We start from the raw sequence: 21,831 nt of genomic DNA, 5'->3' as shown, positions 1-21,831 counted from the left end.
CAGGATTGGAATTACTGCTGAAATCTGCAGCCTAAGATCTCAAAATCACCAATAACTAGCATTTACAAGTGGAAGCTACTTCTGATGGTTTAATGGAGTAAAGAAGTCATCCTGCAATACTGAAAACAAATGATCAGAAAGTCTCTAAGATACTGCCATCCCAATATGATCACAGCTTCACATGACCAACATTCTCTGTAATGTTTCTTGCTGGTATGTGGACCTCCAAGGTCCATGCGCAGCTGTGGGTGTTGGAAGCAGAAGCTTAGCATCAGCATGCTGACTGACATGTGCACTGATTCCTAGCTGCTGCACAGCCATGCTTTGATACAGGAAGCTCCATGCGACTATCTTGAAACTTAAACAACTAAGTTCACACTTAAACTCTAAGGCTAATGAGACACTCAGTCAATAAAATCCTAAGACTCAGCACCACCTTCTCAGACCAACCAGTGTTGAGAAACAAAATTCTGACATGGCTGGACAGACTGAATGAAGGGAAGATGCATCACTTGACAAGGATCCGAGAACAAGGAGTCACAGTGTCAGGATACAGGGCAGGCCATTTAAGATTGAAATAAGGAAACGTTTATTCATTCAGAGGGTGATGAGGCTGTGGAGGCCAAGTCATTGAATATATTTGAGAGAGAGATTTCTAGATACTGAAGATGACAAGGGATGTAGGGAGAAAGCAAGATTTTTTAAAACTCATTCATCAGATGTGAGCGTTGCAGGTTGGGTCAACATTTATTTCTTATCCCCAGTTTTCCTTGAGAAAGTAGGGGTGAGTTGTCTTTTTGAAGTGCTGTCGTCCATTTGCTGTAGGTTAACCCACAACGCTGTTTGGAAGGGAGTTCCAGGATTCTGACCCACAGACAGTGAAGTAACAAGGATATATTTCCAAGTCAGGATGGCGAGAGGCTGGAGAGAGACTCAAAACTTGTGGACTCCCGTGTATCTGCTGCCCTTTTCTTTTCAGATGGTGGTGGTCTCGGATTTGGAAGCCTTGATGTATTTCTGTAGTGTACCTTATAGATGGTACACACTGCTGCTACTGAGCAGTGGCGGAAGGAATGGTTGTAGTGCCTATCAAGTAGCTGCTTTGACTTAAATAGTGCCAATTTTCTTCAGTGTTGAAGTTGAACTCATTTGGCAAGTGGAGGATATTATATCATACTCCTAACTTCTCGATGCTGAACAGGCTTTGGGGAGTTAGGAGAGGAGTTACACACTGCAGGAGCCCAAGCCTCAGACCTGCTGTTGTAGCTACAGTACTTATATGGCTAGTCCAGTTCAGATTGTCATACCCACAGAATGTTGACAGCAAGGGATTCATTGATGGTAATACCACTGAATGTCAAGGGGCAATGGTTAGATTCTCTTCTGTTAGAGACAGCCACTGCAAGGCACTTGGGTGGTGTCAATATCACTTGTCACTTATCAGCCCAAACTTAGCCACTGCCCAGATCTTGTGACATTTGGCCATGGACTAAATAAGGATCTGAGGAGTACAACTGGTGCTGAAATTGTGCAGTGAACATCTACATTTCTGAACCTATGATGGAGGGAAAGTCAACAATAAAGCATCTGTAAATGGTTGGGCCCAAGACAGGTCGTGAGGAACTCTTACAGAGAGGTCCTGGAGCTGAAATGACTGACCAATAACCACATCCATCTTCCCTTGTGCTAGGTACGTTAGGTTTTCCCCCAGGTTTCCAATGACTCTAGTTTTGCTAGGGCTTCTTCTGGCCACATTCGGTCTAAGTGACCTTACTGTTACAGGTAATCACTCTCACATCACCTCTGGAATTCAGCTGTTGTTGGCCCAGAGCATCTCATGTTAAAGGAACATCTGCAGTATAATGTGCTTATGTTTCAGCAAGACAGTTTGTGAAAATCAAAATAAAAATATGATATATCAAGCAAGTTTCCCATCTGCGATCTTACTTGTCTGCCAATAACATCATCTGAGATCTTAACAATATCAAAGTCTAATGACGAAAGCTGTTAACATCACCATCTTAAATAGGAGAACTCTCATTTTCAAACTGTGAATGCTAATTCTAGACTTTTCCTGTCAAGTCACCCCCATGATCTGATGTGCTTCAACAAGATCACTTCTGATCTTCTTAAACTTAAGTAAGAATAGGCTGAATCTGCTGAACACTGCCTGACAAAACAAACTTTTTATCCCAGAAATTAGTCACAAATGCAACTGATCTCTCCTCAAGAGACCAAAATTACACAGTGAAAGATGATGCAGGAATGTTATGTTGGAGCTGTGCAAAACTTTGGCTAGACCACAGCTGGAGTACTGTGTGCAGTTCTGTTCACTGCACTATTGAAAGGATTTGATTGTATTGGGAGGGATGCAGAGGAGATTCACTAGGATGTTGCCTGGGTTAGAACATTTTAGCAATGAAGGGAGGCTGGATAGGCTCAGATTGTTTTCTTTAGAGCAGAGAGGGCCGAGGGGGAATATGATTGAGGTGTTAAAGATTAAGAGGGGCTTGGACAGGATAGATAGTAAGGAAATATTTCCCTTAGTTGAAGGGTCAATAGCATGGGGACGTAATTTTAAGGTGATGAACAGCAAGTTTACAGAGGATTTTAGGAAAATTGTTTTCACCTAGTAGATGACAAGAATCTGAAATGCACTGCTTACGCGAGGCGGGAAATCTCACAACCTTTAAAAATTATAATGAGCGCTTAAAACGTCATAATGTTCAAGACTGGGTCAAGAATTGGAAAGTGGGATTGGTGTAGACTGGTCTGTGCAGATTCGTTGGTTCAAAGGGCCTCTTCTGTGCTGTCTGACTCTATGACTATGAGAGCTTCAGATTCACTAAGGCCTTGTATAGCAACAGGAACACTTACCTATTTTTAAAATGCATTTCCCTAAAGGCCACAATTCTATTTGCTGACCCAATCACATGCTGAACTACCCATATGCTACCTTTTTGTGATTCAGGTACGGGAAACTCAGAACTTCCTGTATCACAGGCTTCCACAGTCCTTCTCTATTTAAATAAAGTATTGTATTTTTCTGTTCTTCCTGCCAAGTGAAAAACTCAATTCCGGTCTTATACTCCATCTGCCAATGGATTTGTCTACTCATTTAAACTATCTATAACCCTTTGAAGACTGCGTCTCTTATTCACAACTTGTTTTTCTACCTATTTTTGTGTCATCAGCATATTCAGCTATCAATATTCTTCATCTAAGTCATCAGTATAGATTGCAAATGATTGAGATCCCAGCAACGATCACTGTGACTCCACTGGTTACTGTTAGCAAATCCGAAAATAACCTTTTTCATAATCTGCTTTCTGACAGCTAACTGTCTCTTTCAGGGTTAACAATTTATTTCCAACACCAGGAGTTCTAAACCCGTGAAGTAAGCTTTAGTGAGGTGCTTTATCAAATGAGTTCTAGAAATTAAAACACATCTACTGATTCCCATCACCCAACCTGCGTCTTCCTACCTCAACAAACTCGCCCAAAATTAGACAAACATAATTTCCCTTTCACAAAACCACACCGAAATATCTTGACTGTCATGATTATCAAAATGTCCTGTCATTACTGTCTTAAAATATACTCAAGCACTTACCCAAGACAGATGTTGGGCAAATTAGCCTTCAGATTGCTGCTTTCTATCTCCCTTCTTCTTGAATAGAGATGTAACATTGCCATCTTTCTAATATAATGGGATATTTTCAAAATCCAGGCAATTTGAATGATCACAATCAATACGCCCATGTTATTTTATTCACCCTGAGCTGCCCACCATCAGCTTCCTTCCAATGTGTTTCTTTATGCAGAGGGTGGTGGGTGCCTGGATCTTTACGCAGAGGGTGGTGGGTGCCTGGAACGCGTTGCCAGTGGAGGTGGTAGAGGCGGGCATGATAGCGGCATTTAAGATGTATCTAGACAGATACACAAATGAGCAGGGAGCAGAGGGATACAGATCCTTGGAAAATAGGTGACAGGTTTAGATAGAGGATCTGGATCGGCGCAAGCTTGGAGGGCCAAAGGGCCTGTTCCTGTGCTGTAATTTTCTTTGTTCTTTGTTGGAACCCAAACAGATTTCTGAATTGTAAACAGCAATCTCCAATATTATGTTTACCTGCTTCCTCGTCTGGCTGAGCTGGTGGAAGACCACAAACACCATCTAGAACGTTCAATTTCCTCACATTTGGAATGGCGATTAAGAAAAGCTTCATCAGACATTTCTTCGTACTATATATTCAAGAATAAACAAGTGAAGAGTTTAAAGGCTGCCAGCAAAATAAGAGATTCAATAATTCTTCATGGACTTGCAAGCAATTCTGATATGTAATAAACTACCTGGTCATCCTCCAACTTGCAATTCTGCAGCTTTGACTGTTCAACATCTACAATTCGCCAACTGTCAAGGAGAAATAGGAACTAATTATATAGAATTTGTTTGAAGTTGTTCTTTTAACTACTATAAGTACCACATTATTTTGAGAATAAAAACTGGAAAAATTGGACATTGGTACTTGTTAGAACTCGAACATTAAAAGTAGAACTGTGATAACACAATGTGGAACTGGAGGAACACAGCAAGCCAAGCAGCATTGGAGGAACAGGAAAGTTGGGAGTTTCCGGTCGGGACCCTTCTTCAGAAATCCTGACTTGACCCAAAACATCAACTTTCCTGCTCCTCTAATGCTGCCTGGCCTGCTGTGTTCCTCCACCTCCACTCTGTATTATCTCTGACTACAGCATCTGCAGTTCTTGTTATCCAAAAGTAGAACTGTGTTGTTTTCCTTATAGATTAGAAACAATAGGAATAAGAATTAGGGTCCAAGAGGACCATGTAGCAAGTCAATGTCAACATGAACCAGACCTGTGTAAGAAAGGCAACCGCAGTGGGAAATAAAAACCAGCAGATGAGAGCACCTTCAATTTGGTTTTACTTTTACAGTGAAGTGTGATGTCACAAGTAAACAGGGAGATGATGGATGTGTATTTCTTCACAGAGTCATAAAGCACAGAAACAGACACTTAAGTCCAACCAGTACTTGCCGCACATAATCATAAACTAAACTAGTCTCGCCTGCCTGTTCCTGGCCTATATCCCATCAAACCTTTCCTATTCATGTATCTATCCAAATGTCTTTTAAACATCTAACTGTGCCCGCATCCACCACTTCCTCAACATGTAAACTACTGTGTAAAAATTTGCCTCATGTCTTTTTTAAATCTCTCTCCTCTCACCTTAAAAATGTGTCCCCTAGTCTTGAAATCTCCCATCCTAGAGGGAAGACAACAACTATTAACTTTATCTATGTGGAGCTGGAAAAGCACAGCCAGTCAGACAGCATCCGATGAGCAGGAAAGTCACCATTTCAGGCCGAAACCCTTTGTCAGGACAGATGAAGGGTTTCAGCCTGAAATGTTGACATTCCTGATCCTCGGATGCTGTCTGACCAGCTGTGCTTTTCCAGCTCCACGTTTATTGACTCTAGCTTCCAGCATCTGCAGTCCTTACTGTCTCCATTAACTCTAACTATATCTCTCATTATTTTATAATCTTCCATCAAGCCGCCTCTCAAACTTCTACACTCCAGCGAAAGAAGTCCCAGCCTGTCCAGCCTTACCTTATAACTTAAACCTTCCATACCTGGTGACATCCTGGTAAATCTCTTCTGAGCCCTCTCCAGCTTGATAATATCCTTCCTATAACCAGGCAACCAGAAATGGACACAGTATTCCAGAAAAGGCCTCACTAATGTCCTGTACAACCTCAACATGACTTCCCAGCTCCTATACTCAAAGCAATGAAGGCAAGCGTGCCAAATGCCTTTTTAACCTCTCTGTCTATATGTGATGGAAACTTCAAAGAATTATGTACCTGCACCCCTAGGTCCCTCTGTTCTACAACACTACCAAAGACCTTATCATTAACTGTATAAAAAAAAGTTTCCAAACTAATGTACTCAATTTAAATAAGGCTAATTACAAAGGTATGGAGAAAGAGTTGCCTAAAGTACCCTGGGAAAATAGATTAAGGGGAAGGTCAGGAGATGAGCCTTGGCAGACATTTATGCAGATATTTCATAATACTCAACAAAAATTTAATCTGGTCAAAAAGGAAGATTTGATGAGAAGGATGGTTAACAAAGGTGATCAAGGAGAGTATCCAAACAAAAACTAAACACATACAAAGTGGCAAATATTGGTGGTTGTCCAGAAAATTGGGATTTATTTTTAGGAAACAGTAGATGATTAAACAGATACAATAAAGCAAAAACATTGGTTATGAAAGCAAACTGATGAAAAAATTTAAAAAGAATAGCAAGAGTTTCTTACACGTATGTAAACAAATAGTAGGTTGCAACTGGGGAACTGATAATAAGGAAAAGGGAAATGGCAGTAGTTAATCAATATTTTGCATCATTGCTCATGACGGAGAACGCTATAAACATCCCAAAGTTATCAGATAAGCAGAATGCTAGTGGGAGGAAAGACTTTTAACACTCTCTATCACAACAGTCAAAGTACTTCACAAACTAATGGGACTGAAGGTAGATAAATCATCAGGTCCTGACTGCCGACATCCAAGGGTTTTAAAGGAGCAAGCTGCAGAGATATTGGAGGCATTGATACAAATATTCTAGGACCCTCTGGATTTCAGAAATGAAATGGAAAACCACAAATGTGATGCCCCTGTTCAAGAAGGGAGGGAAACAAAAAGAAGGAACCTACAGGCCAGTTCACCTAACATCTATTGTTAGAAAAATGTGAGAGTAAATTATTAAGGAAAAAATAACTGGTCATTTAGAAAAGCTTAACACAATCAAACAGAATCAATATAGTTATGTGAAAGGCAAATCATATTTGACAAACTGGCTTGAGTTCTTTAAGGTCATAACAAGTGGATTTGAGAACAAGAAGCAATCTGAAGAAAAGGTAATTAATTGGGATACAACCAATTTCAGTGAGATGTGACTCTATTTTACCTAGGTCAAATCCAATCAAGATTGGCAGCAAAACTAAATGTCTTCAAAGAGGACATAGCTCAGTTAAGGAGGTGTGTGTAGTGGTATTGTCACTGAACTAGTAATCCAGGACACACACTAATGGTCTGCAGATATGGGTTTGAATCCCACTAGGGTAGATGGTGCAACTTCAATTTAACAAAAAAAAAATTGGAATGAAAAGCTAGGTTAATAGCAACCATGTATCCACCATCACAGGAAATTATCTGGTTCACTAATGCCCTTTAGGTAAGAGAAATCTGCTGTGCTTATCTGGTTTGGTCTAAATGAGACTCCAGACCCACAGCAAAGTAGTCGACTCAAAGCTGCCCCCTGAAATGATCTAGCGAGGGACTCAACTCAAAGAAAATTAGACTCTCAGGGCAACTCCCTGTTTTCTGTATCCATAAATGGTGAAGATGGTATCTGGAATATTTTCTTCAACGGATGAATCTATGAGTAGAATTGTGTCAATCTGTTCCTTGACCAGTCTGAGGGGAAACTTTCAACTTTAGCTGAAGCCCTCAGATGTCACTAAGGAAGACTTTGCTGCATTAGCAGGACTGTTTTTACCATTTTTGTTTCGGTCCAGAGATTGATATTGGGTAGCCACCCGGGTTTTATTCCTTTCTTTAGATTTGGTAGTGGCTTTGATACATTTGAAAAGTTATTTTAGAGAGTAGTTGAGTCAACCACACTGTGGTGGGTCTGCAGTCACATGTTGACCAGACAAGACAAGAGCGACAGAACTTCCTTCTCCAAAAGACATTAATGAACCAGATGAGTTTTTAGGGCAATTGACAATGGTTACATGGTCACCATTAGACAAGTTTTTAATTCTACATTATTATTGAATTCAAATCTCACTATTTTCCATGGTGAAATTCAAACCCATGTCCCCAGGACATTAAAAACCAAAAGAACTGTGGTTGCTGTGAACCAAGAACAAAAACAGAAGTTGCTGGAAAAGCTCAGCAGATCTGGCAACATCTGTGAACAAAAAGTCAGAGTTAATGTTTTGGGTCTGGACGAGAACTGATTTTTTTCTTCACAGATGCTGCCAGACCTGCTGAGCTTTTCCAGCAACTTCTGTTTTTGTCCCCACAACATTAGCCTGGACTCTGGATTACTAGCCCAGTGACACTACTAGACTGCAATCGCTTCTACAGGGGTGCGTGAACTGAGAAATCAGGGCATGGCTAGTAAACAAAATGTTAGCCATAAAATCCTTATTTCCATTAGTGTACCTTTCAGAGTAACTGATGGAGTGAACAGAAATGCTCTATTTACAGAACGAGGTGGACTCTTCTGCAAGCTGAGCCAATGTAGCACAATGTTGCACATGAGGTACAGTCTGACTGCCCATGAAGCCATGAAGTTGGACAGAACTTTCATTATAGAAATGGAGAGAAACTTTCAAGGGTGACACTCCGGGAATCTTGGAATACTGCAGCACAGAAAGAAGCTATCTGGTTCGTCAAGTCTGTGACATTGTTCACTGCTGACCAGCATACTCACTCCACCACTATTAAACAACTATTTAAATCTCTAGCAAAATAGTTTTTAGGCTTTGCATCAACAGAAGGCACTGTTACACTTTTTTTAAATCTCACTGACACTGTCTTGTGTTACCTTGGTGTCAGGATCTCCTTGTACTGAAGTTTCTCCACTCGAGCTGCGGCAGCCATGGACATGGGAATCACAATGTTGTTTATGTCAAATGAACTTTCACCTCTTCTCTTTCGTGCAGACTGTAAGAGTTAAGCAAGAACAAAAATCACAAACCTTACATTCTGCTCTTTTAGAAGTTAATACTTTTTAATGCTGTAAATCTAAAACAAAAACAGAGTGCTATCTCTGATGAGGCCACTAGATGGAGTTCCGATAGTTGTTCGAAGCAGGAAGGGAGATAAGACATCCCACAATGTTTTACAGGCAAGAAAGTATCATTGCTGCTCCTTGATCAAAGCATGTATTCACACGTTTGCTGATGACACACATCTATACTTCATCCCCAACTCTCTCAACTCGTCCACTGTTGCTAAATTAACAGGCTGCCTATCCAACATCCAGTATCTAAACATATGGAAATTTCCTCCATTTCAATAATGGGAAGCCTGAATCTTCAATTCTTCTATTGTTGCCATCACAAAGAAATTCTACTTCTGCCTCCATCATGCCCAGCTCACTCCTTACAATCTTTGAAGTTTTTTAAGCTTTCAGATCTTCATGATGGGAGGTGGTGGCCTAGTGGTATTATCACTGGACTGTTAATCTAGAAGCCCAGATAACGTTCTGGGGACCTAGGTTCGAACCACACCACAGCAGATGGTGGAATTTGAATTCAATAAATATCTGGAATTAAGAGTCTAATGATGACCACGAATCCATTGTCGATTGTTGGAAAAACCCATCTGGTTCACTAGGTCCATCTTTTAGGAAAAGGAAACTGCCATCCTTACCTGGTCTGGCCTACATGTGACTCCAGACCCACAGCAATGTGGTTGACTCTTAACTGCCTTCTGGGCAATTAGGGATGGGCAATAAATGCTGCTTAGCCTGTGGCGCCCTCATCCTATGAATGAATAAAATTCTGGCCTTGAGCATCCCTAATCATAATTGCGATGTGGTTGTCATCATAGAGACGTAGTTGGCAACTCAACGTTGGCTTCAGACAGAACAGGATCTTCAGGCGAGGTACAGATGTGTAAAAGAGTAGATGGTGTCTATTATTATTAATTAAGCAGTCAGTTACTGCTGAAAGGAAGGTCAATATCTTGGAAAGGTAGTCAAACGAGGCTTTGTGGATACAGCTTAGGAATAATAAGAGGGTAGTCACTGCTTGGAGTATATTACAGGGCCCCAAACAGTCAGAAGGCAATTGAAGAGCAGATATGTAGCCAATTCACTGAGGTGTGCAAAAATAATGATAGTTTTTGCATCAGGTGACTAACTTTCCAAAATTAACTGGGATAATCATAGTATAAAAGGTTTAGAGAAGGTAGATTTCTTGAAATGTAGTCAGTAAAGCTTTTTATGTCAACATGTAGAAGGCCCTACAAGGGACAGTACAAGGTTGGACTTAATTTTCAAGAACAAAGACAGACTGGTGTTCAAGGTGAAAGTGGGGAAGCACTTCAATGACAGTGACCATTTCACTATAAGTTATAAGTTTGCCACAGAAAAGAATAAAGATGGTCTGCAAAAAGGGACTTTGGATTGGGGAAGGCAGATTTTATTGAAATAAGGCAGGATTTGACTGAAGCAGACTGGGAGCAGCAATTTTCTCTGCCAGAACAGAAAATTTTAACCTATCATTTCTAAAATGAAATACAATACTTTAGATGTCTATGGATAAACAAAACAAGTTGTAAAATAAAACACTTTTTATCATATAGAAGTAACTGATCTAAGGTGTGTAGATCTGCCACATCCAATCATAAATATGGTGGACAATTAAACTAATAGGAGGTGAAGGCTTCACAAATATCATAGTTCTCAACGAGGCAGGAGCACAGCAACAAACTGCAAACATAAGACTGAAGTATTTGCAGCGTTTTCACCAAGAAGCACTGACTGCATGATCCATCTCAGCCTCCTCCTGTGGTTTCTAACATTGTATGTGTTAGTCTTCAACAAATTCAATTCACTACTTGTGATGTCATGGAACAGTTCAAAGCATTGGGCATTGCTAAAACAGTAAGCCCTGGCAATATCATACTGAATACTACTGAAGAATTGTGCTCCAGAGTATCCTTGCCCTTAGCCAGCTGTTCCAGTACAGCTGCAAAACTGGCACATACCCTGCAATCTGTAAAATTGTCCATAAATATCCTGCATACAAAAAGCCACATCTCATTCCTCAGCCACTGCCTCTAATTCAGACTCATCACATCTCACTGAGCTTCCATCCTTTATGTTTTGAACCCACCCAGGATCACAGGTATCTCTGTAATGCACAACATTCCACAAACGGCATTGTAGGTCTACCTACACCAAATGGACTGCAGCAGTTCAAGAGGGCGAATCATTGCTATCTTCTTAAGAGGGAACCATGGATGGACAATGAATGCTGGTCTAACCAGCAACGTCCATATCCCATAAGTGAAGAAAGTTTAAAAAAAATTCAGCACCATTTGTGGCACCATAAACAGTGAAGCAGTCCAGTACAGTATGCAGGATTTGACCGCAAGGGCAGATATAATGTTTTAGCTATACAAAGCCTGGTTAGACTACATCTTGAGTACTATGAGCAGATCGAGACACCACACCCTCAGAAAGGCAAGGGGTGCAGAATACTTACACCAGAATGGTACCTGTACTACAAGGATTAAGTTATGATGCCAGATTCACAAAGTAGGGTTGTATTTTGTGGATTCTGATGGTTAATGGATGATTTAAAGTCCTCAAGACATTAAAAGGAACAGACAGAAAATCTATTTCTGTAGATTTTCTGTCTAATGTGTAGTACAGTACTTCACGGAGTCGAGAGTGAATTTCGTGGTGGTGGCAGTGTTGTAGAATCTAAATGTTAGAGCCAGCTGATAGCTGACTTAGAAAATTATAGTATGGTTAGAATAAAAGCATTGTTAAAGACAGTCTTAAGAATTCGTTAATATAAATTTTCAGCACGTTCTAATTGCTGATGTCAGGCTTACTGGCCCACAGTCATGATTTATTCACTCCCTTTTCACTTGAATGGTGTTTTTGCATTTCCTAACTTCCAATCTACTGTTCAGAATCTACAAAATTGAGGAAAAGCAGAAGGATAATATCCATCATCTCAGCAGCTCTCTCTTTTAGAACCGAGAATGTAGGCCATCAGGTTGTAGGGATGTGAAAGATTTTAGTCACTTAAGTTTCTCTAGTACTAGATACATTTCAAATCATGAACTAATGTTTTAACTTACTGGTGTAGAAGTGGTGGTCGTTGCTGGCTGGTTGTGTACGACTGAAGCAGGGGGGTCAGTGTACGAAGGCGAATGGTGCATTGTTGAACTGGGTTTTGTAGTCTGGGAGTTTAGTAGTGATGGAGATGAATTTGAAGCTGCTTTAAGCCGTTTACTGAGCGCTGTGTAGAAGAAAAATAACACAGGTTTAGCAGTAGTCAGTACATCACTCATTCTTTATATTTTGGGAGATAATACATAATATGTTATGAAACTCCCATTATTAACATATAACAAATCGTGCTGAAATGATGGTGGGATGGGTGGAAAAGAGGAGGAAGATAGTGGGATAGGGTGAGGAAGAAGGAGAATGGGGTTCAATTTGGAGTGGGGCACTATGCCTGATTCCAGTTGCTGTCCACTGACCCTTGTGGAAAGAATGTCTTTGTGAACTTCAATTTTGTAAGTAATGCAAAAACAATCACTATGAACAAGTCAATGTGAAGTTAATATATACTAGGTGTCATGTCTGAAAACTGCCATATGATGGCAAGCAATACTGAGGTTTATTAAAATTCTACCATAGGTAACGTATTTCCTATACATGAAGCTCAATTCTGGCCGTCAAGGTAATTTGTCATGCTTTTCTATCAACATTTATCATAACAAATTATTATGACAACATGAAAAAATGTGCATTAATCAGTTAAAATATAACTGCAGGCCATTAGTTGGATCAACTTTATGCTGTCATTATTTAAATTCTATTTCAATTTTGTGTAAATAAAAGACTTACTGTCAACTGACCATGAGCACAACAATAGTCTATTTTGTTGAACTACATATGGATGTATTCTTGGTCAGTACAGAACCAAGGTCAGCAACTATCACCACCACGCAATGTCTAGTCATTTGGGTATCACTTTGGCAAGGCACTGAAAAGAAGGTGTCAAGCTGAAAGATTAGGGTTAGGGAAAATTACAAATTTGTCTGATCAAATGCAGAACCGAACTGCAGATGACCGGGTTTCAATGACTGACAAATCAAACCAAATCCTACCAGCAACAATTTACAGTATTTGATACTGATAGGAAACAGGCATTTCAGTAGAGGCTCACTTACCTAAGTGGACAGATGACCTTTGCTTCTTTATCTGTGCATTGAGCTTTTCTGTGAAAGGATCACTCTCTGTTTTGGAGGTCGGCTGCCAGAAATCTAATCTCTGTTTGAAGATTTTTTCTGATGCATTTCTGCTTTGTACATATTCTGAGGGGGAAGAAAAACTGATGGATCACTTGAGGGAGGTTATGTGACCCAACTAAATCTAAATCTGTTCCACTATAAAATGGGAGGCTCCATGACCCAAAAATCCTTCCATTTAGGTCCCCAGAGAACATTTTCCTCAGATTTTGAAACACATTAAGGACAGTAAGTAAAAGGAATAATTTTTTTTTAAATTCTATTTTTCAAGTCAAATGTCCTTTCTTATTTTCCTCCTGATAGTTAGTTAGCTTGTACGTAGCATCTTAAACAACTCAAGGGGCTGAGTCTTATTTGGTTTGGTTGCGTTTCTTGAAGTGCTTTTTGCCACAAGGCCTAGCAGGTTCTCTTGTCATATCTTACCAAACTCTCCATATTAATTCCCTAATTAACCCCTATGCTGTTTCTCATATCCGATTTCTGATCCAAATTAACACATGCTTTTCCAACAATAACGTGCCACTCAGCAGAAATCCCGCAACTCATCTGTGCCAGTGCCATCTTTAAAAGCCTATTGTTCACTTGCATAAGCACGGTCAGTCTGGAGCTGCCCTTCATGCTTCCCAACATTTACCCAGTCAAGGCACACAAGAAAATTCATACCCTGCTGCACAGACAGAGTCTGAAGGATCCTGCTGGATGGGATGTTGCACAGGCTAAACTTCCTTCACCCCAATGAACAGGAGTGAAGGCCACTGCACCTGACAACACCAACATGGTCTACGGGTACAACGCAGCTCAGTGCTATCTCACTGTTTGGAGGAATATCAAGCACTGTAGGAAGAAGGTCAATTACCTTCTCCATTCCGCCAATGTAAATGCTACCATCATCTCACCAATACCTCACACTCACCCTCTGCGAACAGCATTCACCTCACACCAAAGCTTATGCTCTAACCACTCTCATTAATACCTACTCCAACTCCCAAAACCACTAATTCTGTATGCCGTCTGTGCTGCCTCCTCACTTGCTGGAGACAATTCCCCACCGAGGAACATAGGAACAGGAGTTGGTCATTTAGCCCCTCAGGTTTGTTCCGCCATTCAACAAGATCATGTTGACCTGTGGCCAAACATTTGCCATCCTGTGTGTGCAGACTGCTTCCTGACATCACTCATGAATGGTTTGGCCCTAATTCTCAGACCACGTCCCTCGTTCTAGAATCGTCAACCAATGAAAATAGTTTATCTTTATCTACCCTTTCTTTTCCTCTGAATGGCTTGAAGGTTTCGATCAGATCACTCCTTAGCCTTCTAAATTCTAGAGAAAACAGGCTGAATCTTGTACATTCTCTTCTGATGACTTAACCATTGAAGTCTAGGTATCATTCTTGTAAACCTATGTTGTACTCTCACCAAGGCCAATATATCCTTCCTAAGGTATAGAGCCCAGATCTGCTCACAGTATTCCAAGTGGGGGTCTAACCAGGGTTTTATATAACTGCAACATAACTTCTGCATCCTTGTGATGCAGTTCCCTAGATAAAACAGCCAACATTCCATTTTCTGAAGAAGGGTCCAGACCCAAAACGTCAGCTTTCCTGCTCCTCTGATGCTGCTTTGCCTGCTGTGTTCATCCAGCTCTACACCTTGTTATCCCAACATTCCATTGTCTTTCTTAATTATTTTCCGTACCTGACCGTAACATTTTAAAGATCTATGCACCTGAACCCCCAACTCTTTTTGGAAATCCACTGTATTTAATTTCATACCATTTAGAAAATATCCTTATCAATTTTTTCCAGTTCAAAATGGATAAAATCAAACTTGCTTACCTTGAACTCCATCTGCCACAGTTTTGCCCATTCAATTAGTCTGTCAATAACCATTGTAATTTTATGCTATCATCCATACAATGGACAATACATTGTCTACAATGTTGCTGATTCGACACCGGAATGGCAGATGGAGTACAAAGTTGGTACATGTGAGGTCATCCATTTTGGTAGGAATAACAACAAAACAGACGAATATTTCAATGGTAAAAAATTGCAGCATGCTGCTGTGCAGAGGGACCTGGGCATCCTTGTACATGAATCACAATAAAGTTGCTTTTCAGGTGCAGCAGGTAAATAAGGCAAATAGAATACTGGGAGGTTACGCTGCAGCTGTATAGGGTGCTGGTGAGGCCTCACTTGGAGTACTGTATATAGTTTTGGTCTCCTTGCTTGAGAAAGGATGTACTAGCACTGGAGGAGGTTGATTCCGGAATTGAGAGGGTTGGCTTAGGAGGAGAGATTGAGCAGACTGGGACTATACTCATTGGAATTTCGGAGAACAAGAGGGAATCTTACAGAAACATATAAAATTATGAACGGAATAGATAAAATAGAATCAGGCAGGTTGTTTCCACTGGTGGGTGAAATTAGAACTAGGGAGTATAGTCTCAAAATAAGGGGGAGCAGATTTAGGACTGAATTGAAGAGGAACTTCCTTCACCTAAAGTGTGTGAATCTGTGGAATTCCCTGCTCAGTGAAGCAGTTGAAGCTACCTCTTTGAATGTTTTTAAGGCAAAGGTAGATAGATTTTTGAATAGTAACGGATTAAGGGTTATGGTGAGTGGGCACGTAAGTGGAGCTGACTCGATAAACAAATCGGCTATGATCTTATTGAACGGCAGAGCAGGCTCGATGGGCTAAATGGCCTACTCTGGCTCCTATTTCTTACGTAGTAATGGCTGTACCACCTACTTTTATCTCCCTAAATACATACTTGTCTCTCATTCTTGGAGGAAAGCCATACTTAAGAGGGCAAAAAGACTCAAGACAGGTGGTGGGCTGCCCAACATTCAGCTCCTCACAACTAACTGATCCGAGTGGTTGACAGACCGTTTCCAAGACCTAGGACTGGTACTGTAGGCTGCCCTTAACTTATTCTGTCAGCACCTCTGAGTATGGTCATCTCCCTTAACATGATTGAGACCTGCTGACCACCATGAAACGTTTGCTTCTTTTATGTTTGCAATAATTGGTAAGGCAAGGCAAGGCAGAAGTAATTTTAGGACTTTCTCTGACTGAGGGAGCAAAGTGCTAAAAGGCAAGGCAAGGTAATGCAAGGCATGGATACTGTGAGCATCCAAGTAGGCTCTCAAAGCATGTGTGCATTATGAAAGTGAAAAGCGTGGAGGTACAGCCTGTCCAGTCCATAGGCTGGACGTGCTCCCTCAGCACACAGTGGAAGGCGACGACCGAGTGGTATTCTCAATGGACTGTTAATCCAGAGAGCCTGGTAATGTTTCGGCGACCCAGGTTTGACTCCCGCCATGGCAGGTGGCGGAATTTCAATTCAATAAAAATCTAGAATTAAACACTCTAGTGATCTCTATGATTCCAGTGCTGATTGTTGGAAAACCCATCTCATTCACTAATGTCCTTTCGGGAAGGAAACTGTCTTCTTTACCTGGTCTGGCCTACATGTGACTCCAGACCCACAAAACATGGCTGATTCTTAACTGCTGGCCTAGCTAGTGACTACCTCAAGGTGGAGTCCCATAAACGTGAGGTGCATATAGCTGGTGCACCTGGATCACGCCCTGACATGTTGTGGCTGGTGTCCAACATGGAGGTCCTTCGGAACAAGTGGCAAGCTAAATTCGTTCTGGTTTCCATATCAAGTTTTCTTTATGTGTGGCAAGTTTGGTAAGATAGGAAGTTGAATATTGTTGGGCTAAGTTGGGAGAGTCGACAAGTCATTTAACAAGTCATAAATCCCGTTACTTGGCAGCTTGCCACTGCCAAGCAAGAAACTCACCATGTCGCTTCTGAAAAGCACAAAAACAGCGCAAGTTGCCCCTGATGTGGGCCTGACTGGACTCTTGTCCTGATTCTGGCACACATCTTGCCATAGCCCACGTTGCTCAGACCTTGATAAGAATCCGCCGAAGGTGTGTCACATACATGGAATCAGAAATGGATGGTAAACAAAGATCAGAAAATGTGATCAAAAGCTTGGTAATAAAGGGTATCAAGAATCATTTTAAAGGAAAGAATGAAGAGATTTAGGTATGTAAATCCAGAAATTGGCACTCCCCTGGCTCACAGCTTAGCTTCCAACAATGGGGTGAAGGGAAGGCAAATCAAAAGGAACAGAATATTTATGGTAAGATAAAGTAGTCAAGATAGCGTCTGAATTGAACAAGGTATCTTCTGATTATATGGGCTTGCTTCATTTATAATCTTTATACGTGCTTTTCATTGAAAATACAAGAACAAAAAAAGTTCTACTATGCACAATCAGACAAAAATTGCAGCAAGTAACTCACCTCCTGACTGCCCAAAGCCTGTCCATCATTTACAAGGCAGAAGTCAGGAGTGTAATGGAATTTTCTCCACTTTCTTGGATGAATGCAGCACCAACAACATTCAAGAAGCTCGATACCATCCAGGGCAAAGCATCCCACTTGATTGGTACCCCATCCACCACCTATTCATGGCGGAAAATACTGAAAACCAGAAATAATGGAGAATCGAGGGATGAGTGTAGAAGAGGAACTGTAAGATATTAATGTTTGATAAGAAAAGAGAAATGACTGGATTTAAAGTGCATAAAGCCCCTGGACTTGGTGATCAACATTCCAGAGTATTAAAAGAAATGGCTCCAGAGGTAACAGATGTACTGGCATTCAGCTCTCAAAATTTTACAGATGGTGGCAAATGTAACCTCACAATTTAGGCAAGGAGGGCAGCATTCATACAATGCTAGCCAGGATACAAATCTTCTGTCTTTAGTAATAAAGATATGGATCAACAGCTCTCGTCTATTCTGTGCCAGGAGGTCGTAAGCTTGCAATTATTTAACCTCTCAATATTCCTTTCCCTCTACAATCACAGAATTGTAGACAAAAGTATGGCACCATTTAATCATGAATTTCCTCTTTTCCTTATGTTAGTTTGTTGATTGCACTATGACTTTAGAGTCAAGTTGTGAGTTCAAATTGACAAAGGACGAGAGCAATGTAATCTAGACTTCACTGTAGTACTGAGTGGTATACTGTCACAGGTGCAGTCTTTCCAAAGTCATGGTAAACTGAGACGGCATTTCTCTATTTAGGTGGAAAAGGATGTTTGCCCGTGTTCAAAGTTCTAATTTGTTCTTCAACAAATATCACCGAAACAGATAGTTTTGTCACTGATTTTTTGGCCTTTTACTGGAAAAACTGCACACCAATGAAAGCACTTGTGAAGTATGCATGACCAAACTCTTTGATACATAGGAGCGGTAGGCCATTCAGTTCATCAAGTCTGCTCCGCTATTCATTGAGATCATGGGTGATCTCATAATTCTCAACTCGACTAGCCTGTTTTTTCCCTTAGTTGGCAGCACGGCTGGTTTGCAAGGCAGAGTAACACCACATCGTGGGTTTAATTCCTGCACTGACTGAGATTACCATGAGGACCTTCCTTCTCAGTCTCTCCCCTAGTCTGGGGTGTACTGACCTTCAGATTAAACTACCACTAGTCATCTCGCTCTCTCACAAGACAGCAACTCTATGGCCAAGTACAACTATGGTGTCTTTAATTGATTCCCTTACTGATTAAAAATCTGTTTATCTCAGCCTTGAAAATGCTCAACAACCCAGCTTCAACAGCCCTTACCCTCAGAGAAAAAATATGCTCATCTGTTTTAAAATGGGTGACCCCTTATTCTGAGATTATGCCTACTGGTCCTAGACTTTTCCACAAAGGGAAACAAATTTTCCACATTTACCGTGTCAGGCCCCTTAACAATCTTATGTTTCAATAAGGCCTTTTCGCATTCTTTTAAATTACAGTGAGTACAATCCCCAAACTACACAACTGTGCTCACAATAAAATTCCTCCATACGCAGAATCAACCTTGTGAATGTTCTTCAACTGCTTCCAATGCCAGTATATTTTTCCTTAGATAAGGAACCCAAAACAGTTCACAGTTTCCCAGGTATAGCTTGATTAGTGCTTTGCAGTTTCAGCAAGACATCACTATTTTTATACTTCATTCCCTTGAAATAAAGCTCAACAATCCATTTGTCGTTCCTGTTATCCGCTGAACTTGTATGCTATCTTTTTGTGAACTGTGCACAAATACCCCCAAATCTCTGTGCGGCAGCTTTCTGCAAACTCTGTCCACTTAAATAATATTCAATGATTTGTAATAAATTGTGGAGTGTAAGTTCAAACCTTACCGTAACATGATGCTAGAAGTACAAAACCCCAACACAAAATATCAGCTGACAACTTACTGGCTGACGTGAGGAGAGAAGAGGCAAGCTTCTGACAGACTTTCTTTGCGGTGTCCTGAGGCCTCTGTCTCACTTGGGAGAAAGACTTCAAAGACCTAAATTTTTGAGGTGGTTTCTGATGCTCTTCCTGCTTGAGTAAACCTTCAAAGTGCACATGAAGAGGTATGTCTGAAAACAAAACAACAAATCAATCTCACCAAAACGCTTATCTGTTATACACCCAACTAGTGCCTAAGAATGTTATTATTTGCACTCAACACATCAACAAGTAGCTGTGATACCAGACGAGCAACTCAGTGCACTGGAGTTCACATTTCAACATTGTGAATAGGGGAAGACTGAATTCAATTAATCTTGGTTATAACAGACTGTCTTAAAACCCGATTGGTTGACAAATATCCTTCAGGGATGGGCAACCTCGATCCCCACTTGGTCTGGTCTGCACAAAGCAATCAAGTTTTCTCCTATATTCTGTCTCATTATTATGCTGGTCACTCTCTGGTAAAGAGATGTATGTCTCCAATTAGTCATTTTCCATGGGCATACCAATTCTCAAAGCTATAGAAGGTGTGATTGATCACATGATTGTTATGGCTAAGGGAAGCTGTGTGTCAGATTTGCACAAGATCAGCGAAAATAAAACAGCATTGCCTTCCTTTGAAAGACTGTGCTGGGTGGAGACGGAGATGGGGGAGTGTCACTGAATACAAAAAAGGCAGAAAACAGAAGAGCTAAATGCAAGTACTTAATTCAATGGCAACTACATACAACATCGAAGGGAATTGTGGAACAAAATTAGTTTTAAATACAAACATGACAATGAAACACACTCACCTTGAGAAAGTGACAATATAGGGTGATAGCAGGGCTCCATTATCGCCACACGTTCCTGTGGAGACATGGTGGGCTGATCCATAGTCTGTATTAGGGTTTTGGAGCCGCACAAAATACACGCATTAGGCCAGTCACAGTTACATTTGACGCTGAGGGGACGCTGGGCCTGGGCAAAGGGAACACACAGTATAAGAGCTTCTCTCTGGTTGTATACACTGCAGCTGCATCTGCTATGAGGAACAATTTAATTACTGCCAATTAGAGTTAAGCTTAAATTATTATCACAACATTTTCCTTTCTTTCCTTCTCCTCTTTGAATTAATGAGCTGACACTTGTTAGGGTCTGTTCTCATAGCCAGGGACATATCCTCTGGTACATCACCAGTACGGCCATTTCCCAGATGCAAGTTGAGGGAAACAGTATCAAGAAGCTTTTCCAACATTTGACATTACAGCTAAAATCTAATCCTATAATTATTAAATGTACTCACAAACATATCAACTAGCAGGGATTGATAGCCAGTAATCAGGCATGGGGACTCTGCAAATATCTCTCCGATAAACATAAGTCAAATCTAGTATTAATATGACTGATATCGCCAAATTCACCATCAATACAGGAATGAATGTGGGATCTTTCTTGTCTGTGTGCATAATCTCATTCAGCCACTGGATTGAGAAGAATGCCATAATTAGTTTTGCTTTTTAATGCTTTGCTCCAGTTCAGGTTTTCTGAGTGTGAAAATAATTTCTCTCAGCCAATTAAGTCTCCATACATTTGCCACTTGAACTTCCAACTTCCTATGGGAAAGAGATGACACAAACTTGCGATAATTCCTCAGATGCCAGTCAATCTCTGATTCGCCATTCCAATGACCATTTTTCAAGCATGATTTAATTCAGTTATTGTTGTAACCCAATGATATGCTGAGGAAGGGCTTGGTAGACCAACTGCATGTGCATACTCATGCGCATAGTTAATAGAAATAAGTCACTGGTGTACAATCAGGAATGGAGATCCCAATGCTCTTTTCCTTCTGTGGCCTGGTGATAATGACTTGTATTGCAGCCTGACACCACCAATAGCTTACTCAGCACAGACCAGCAGGGGAATCTGGAATTTTTTGGACAAGTCTCACTGCAATGCCAAACACGAAATATGTTTGCTGAAAAACTGTGGGAATTTATAGTAGTCCTCAACCCATGTAACTTTTGATGACCACCAGACAGAGTCACATACCTTTCTACCAAGATAACATGCCAGGTTAGATCTGACCAGCCTCCTCTTCCTGTACCTTCGGACAGGACGAACTCTGGCAGCAACACAACTGTTGTCAGGTGGTGATGAAGGGACAGTAAGACCATCCAATCGCTGCCTTTTACAAAGGATTTCTTCTGTGTCTGAGCTGTCTAGTGAACTGTTGTCCAAAGGACTGGAATGTAGACTGTAATAGTAAATTGAAGATAAGAGTCAGACAGGAAAATGATGAGAGCAACACAAATCAGTTTTGAAAAGAAATGCTATTTTCACAGTTAAATTGATTTAAGTTTCCAAGTGCTAAGTGTAAACATGAGTGCAAGCACCTCGATTCCTTTTTTCGAAAGTCACAGGACCAATAA

The 21,831-nt window shown here is 40.8% G+C and overlaps 1 protein-coding gene across 1 annotated transcript in view; it reads right to left on the bottom strand.

Annotated features, from left to right (window-relative positions):
• LOC109927289 (KAT8 regulatory NSL complex subunit 1-like) overlaps positions 1-21,831 on the bottom strand; it is a 114,631-nt gene that overhangs the window by 2,688 nt on the left and 90,112 nt on the right. The window contains exons 5-12 of the mRNA XM_048595834.1: positions 21,452-21,656; positions 20,212-20,377; positions 19,378-19,545; positions 13,022-13,165; positions 11,921-12,081; positions 8,643-8,761; positions 4,351-4,411; positions 4,130-4,242 (exon numbers count right to left, since the gene is read on the bottom strand). Coding sequence (XP_048451791.1) covers positions 4,130-4,242; positions 4,351-4,411; positions 8,643-8,761; positions 11,921-12,081; positions 13,022-13,165; positions 19,378-19,545; positions 20,212-20,377; positions 21,452-21,656 — 1,137 coding nt within the window. The remainder of the gene's footprint in view (positions 1-4,129; positions 4,243-4,350; positions 4,412-8,642; positions 8,762-11,920; positions 12,082-13,021; positions 13,166-19,377; positions 19,546-20,211; positions 20,378-21,451; positions 21,657-21,831) is intronic.

Source organism: Rhincodon typus, chromosome 4 (genome assembly GCF_021869965.1).
Source record: "Rhincodon typus isolate 14 chromosome 4, sRhiTyp1.1, whole genome shotgun sequence".
Lineage (NCBI taxonomy): Eukaryota > Metazoa > Chordata > Chondrichthyes > Orectolobiformes > Rhincodontidae > Rhincodon > Rhincodon typus.
The sequence above is the reverse complement of the archived record's forward strand: the minus strand, read 5'-3'. Positions and strand labels throughout refer to the sequence as shown.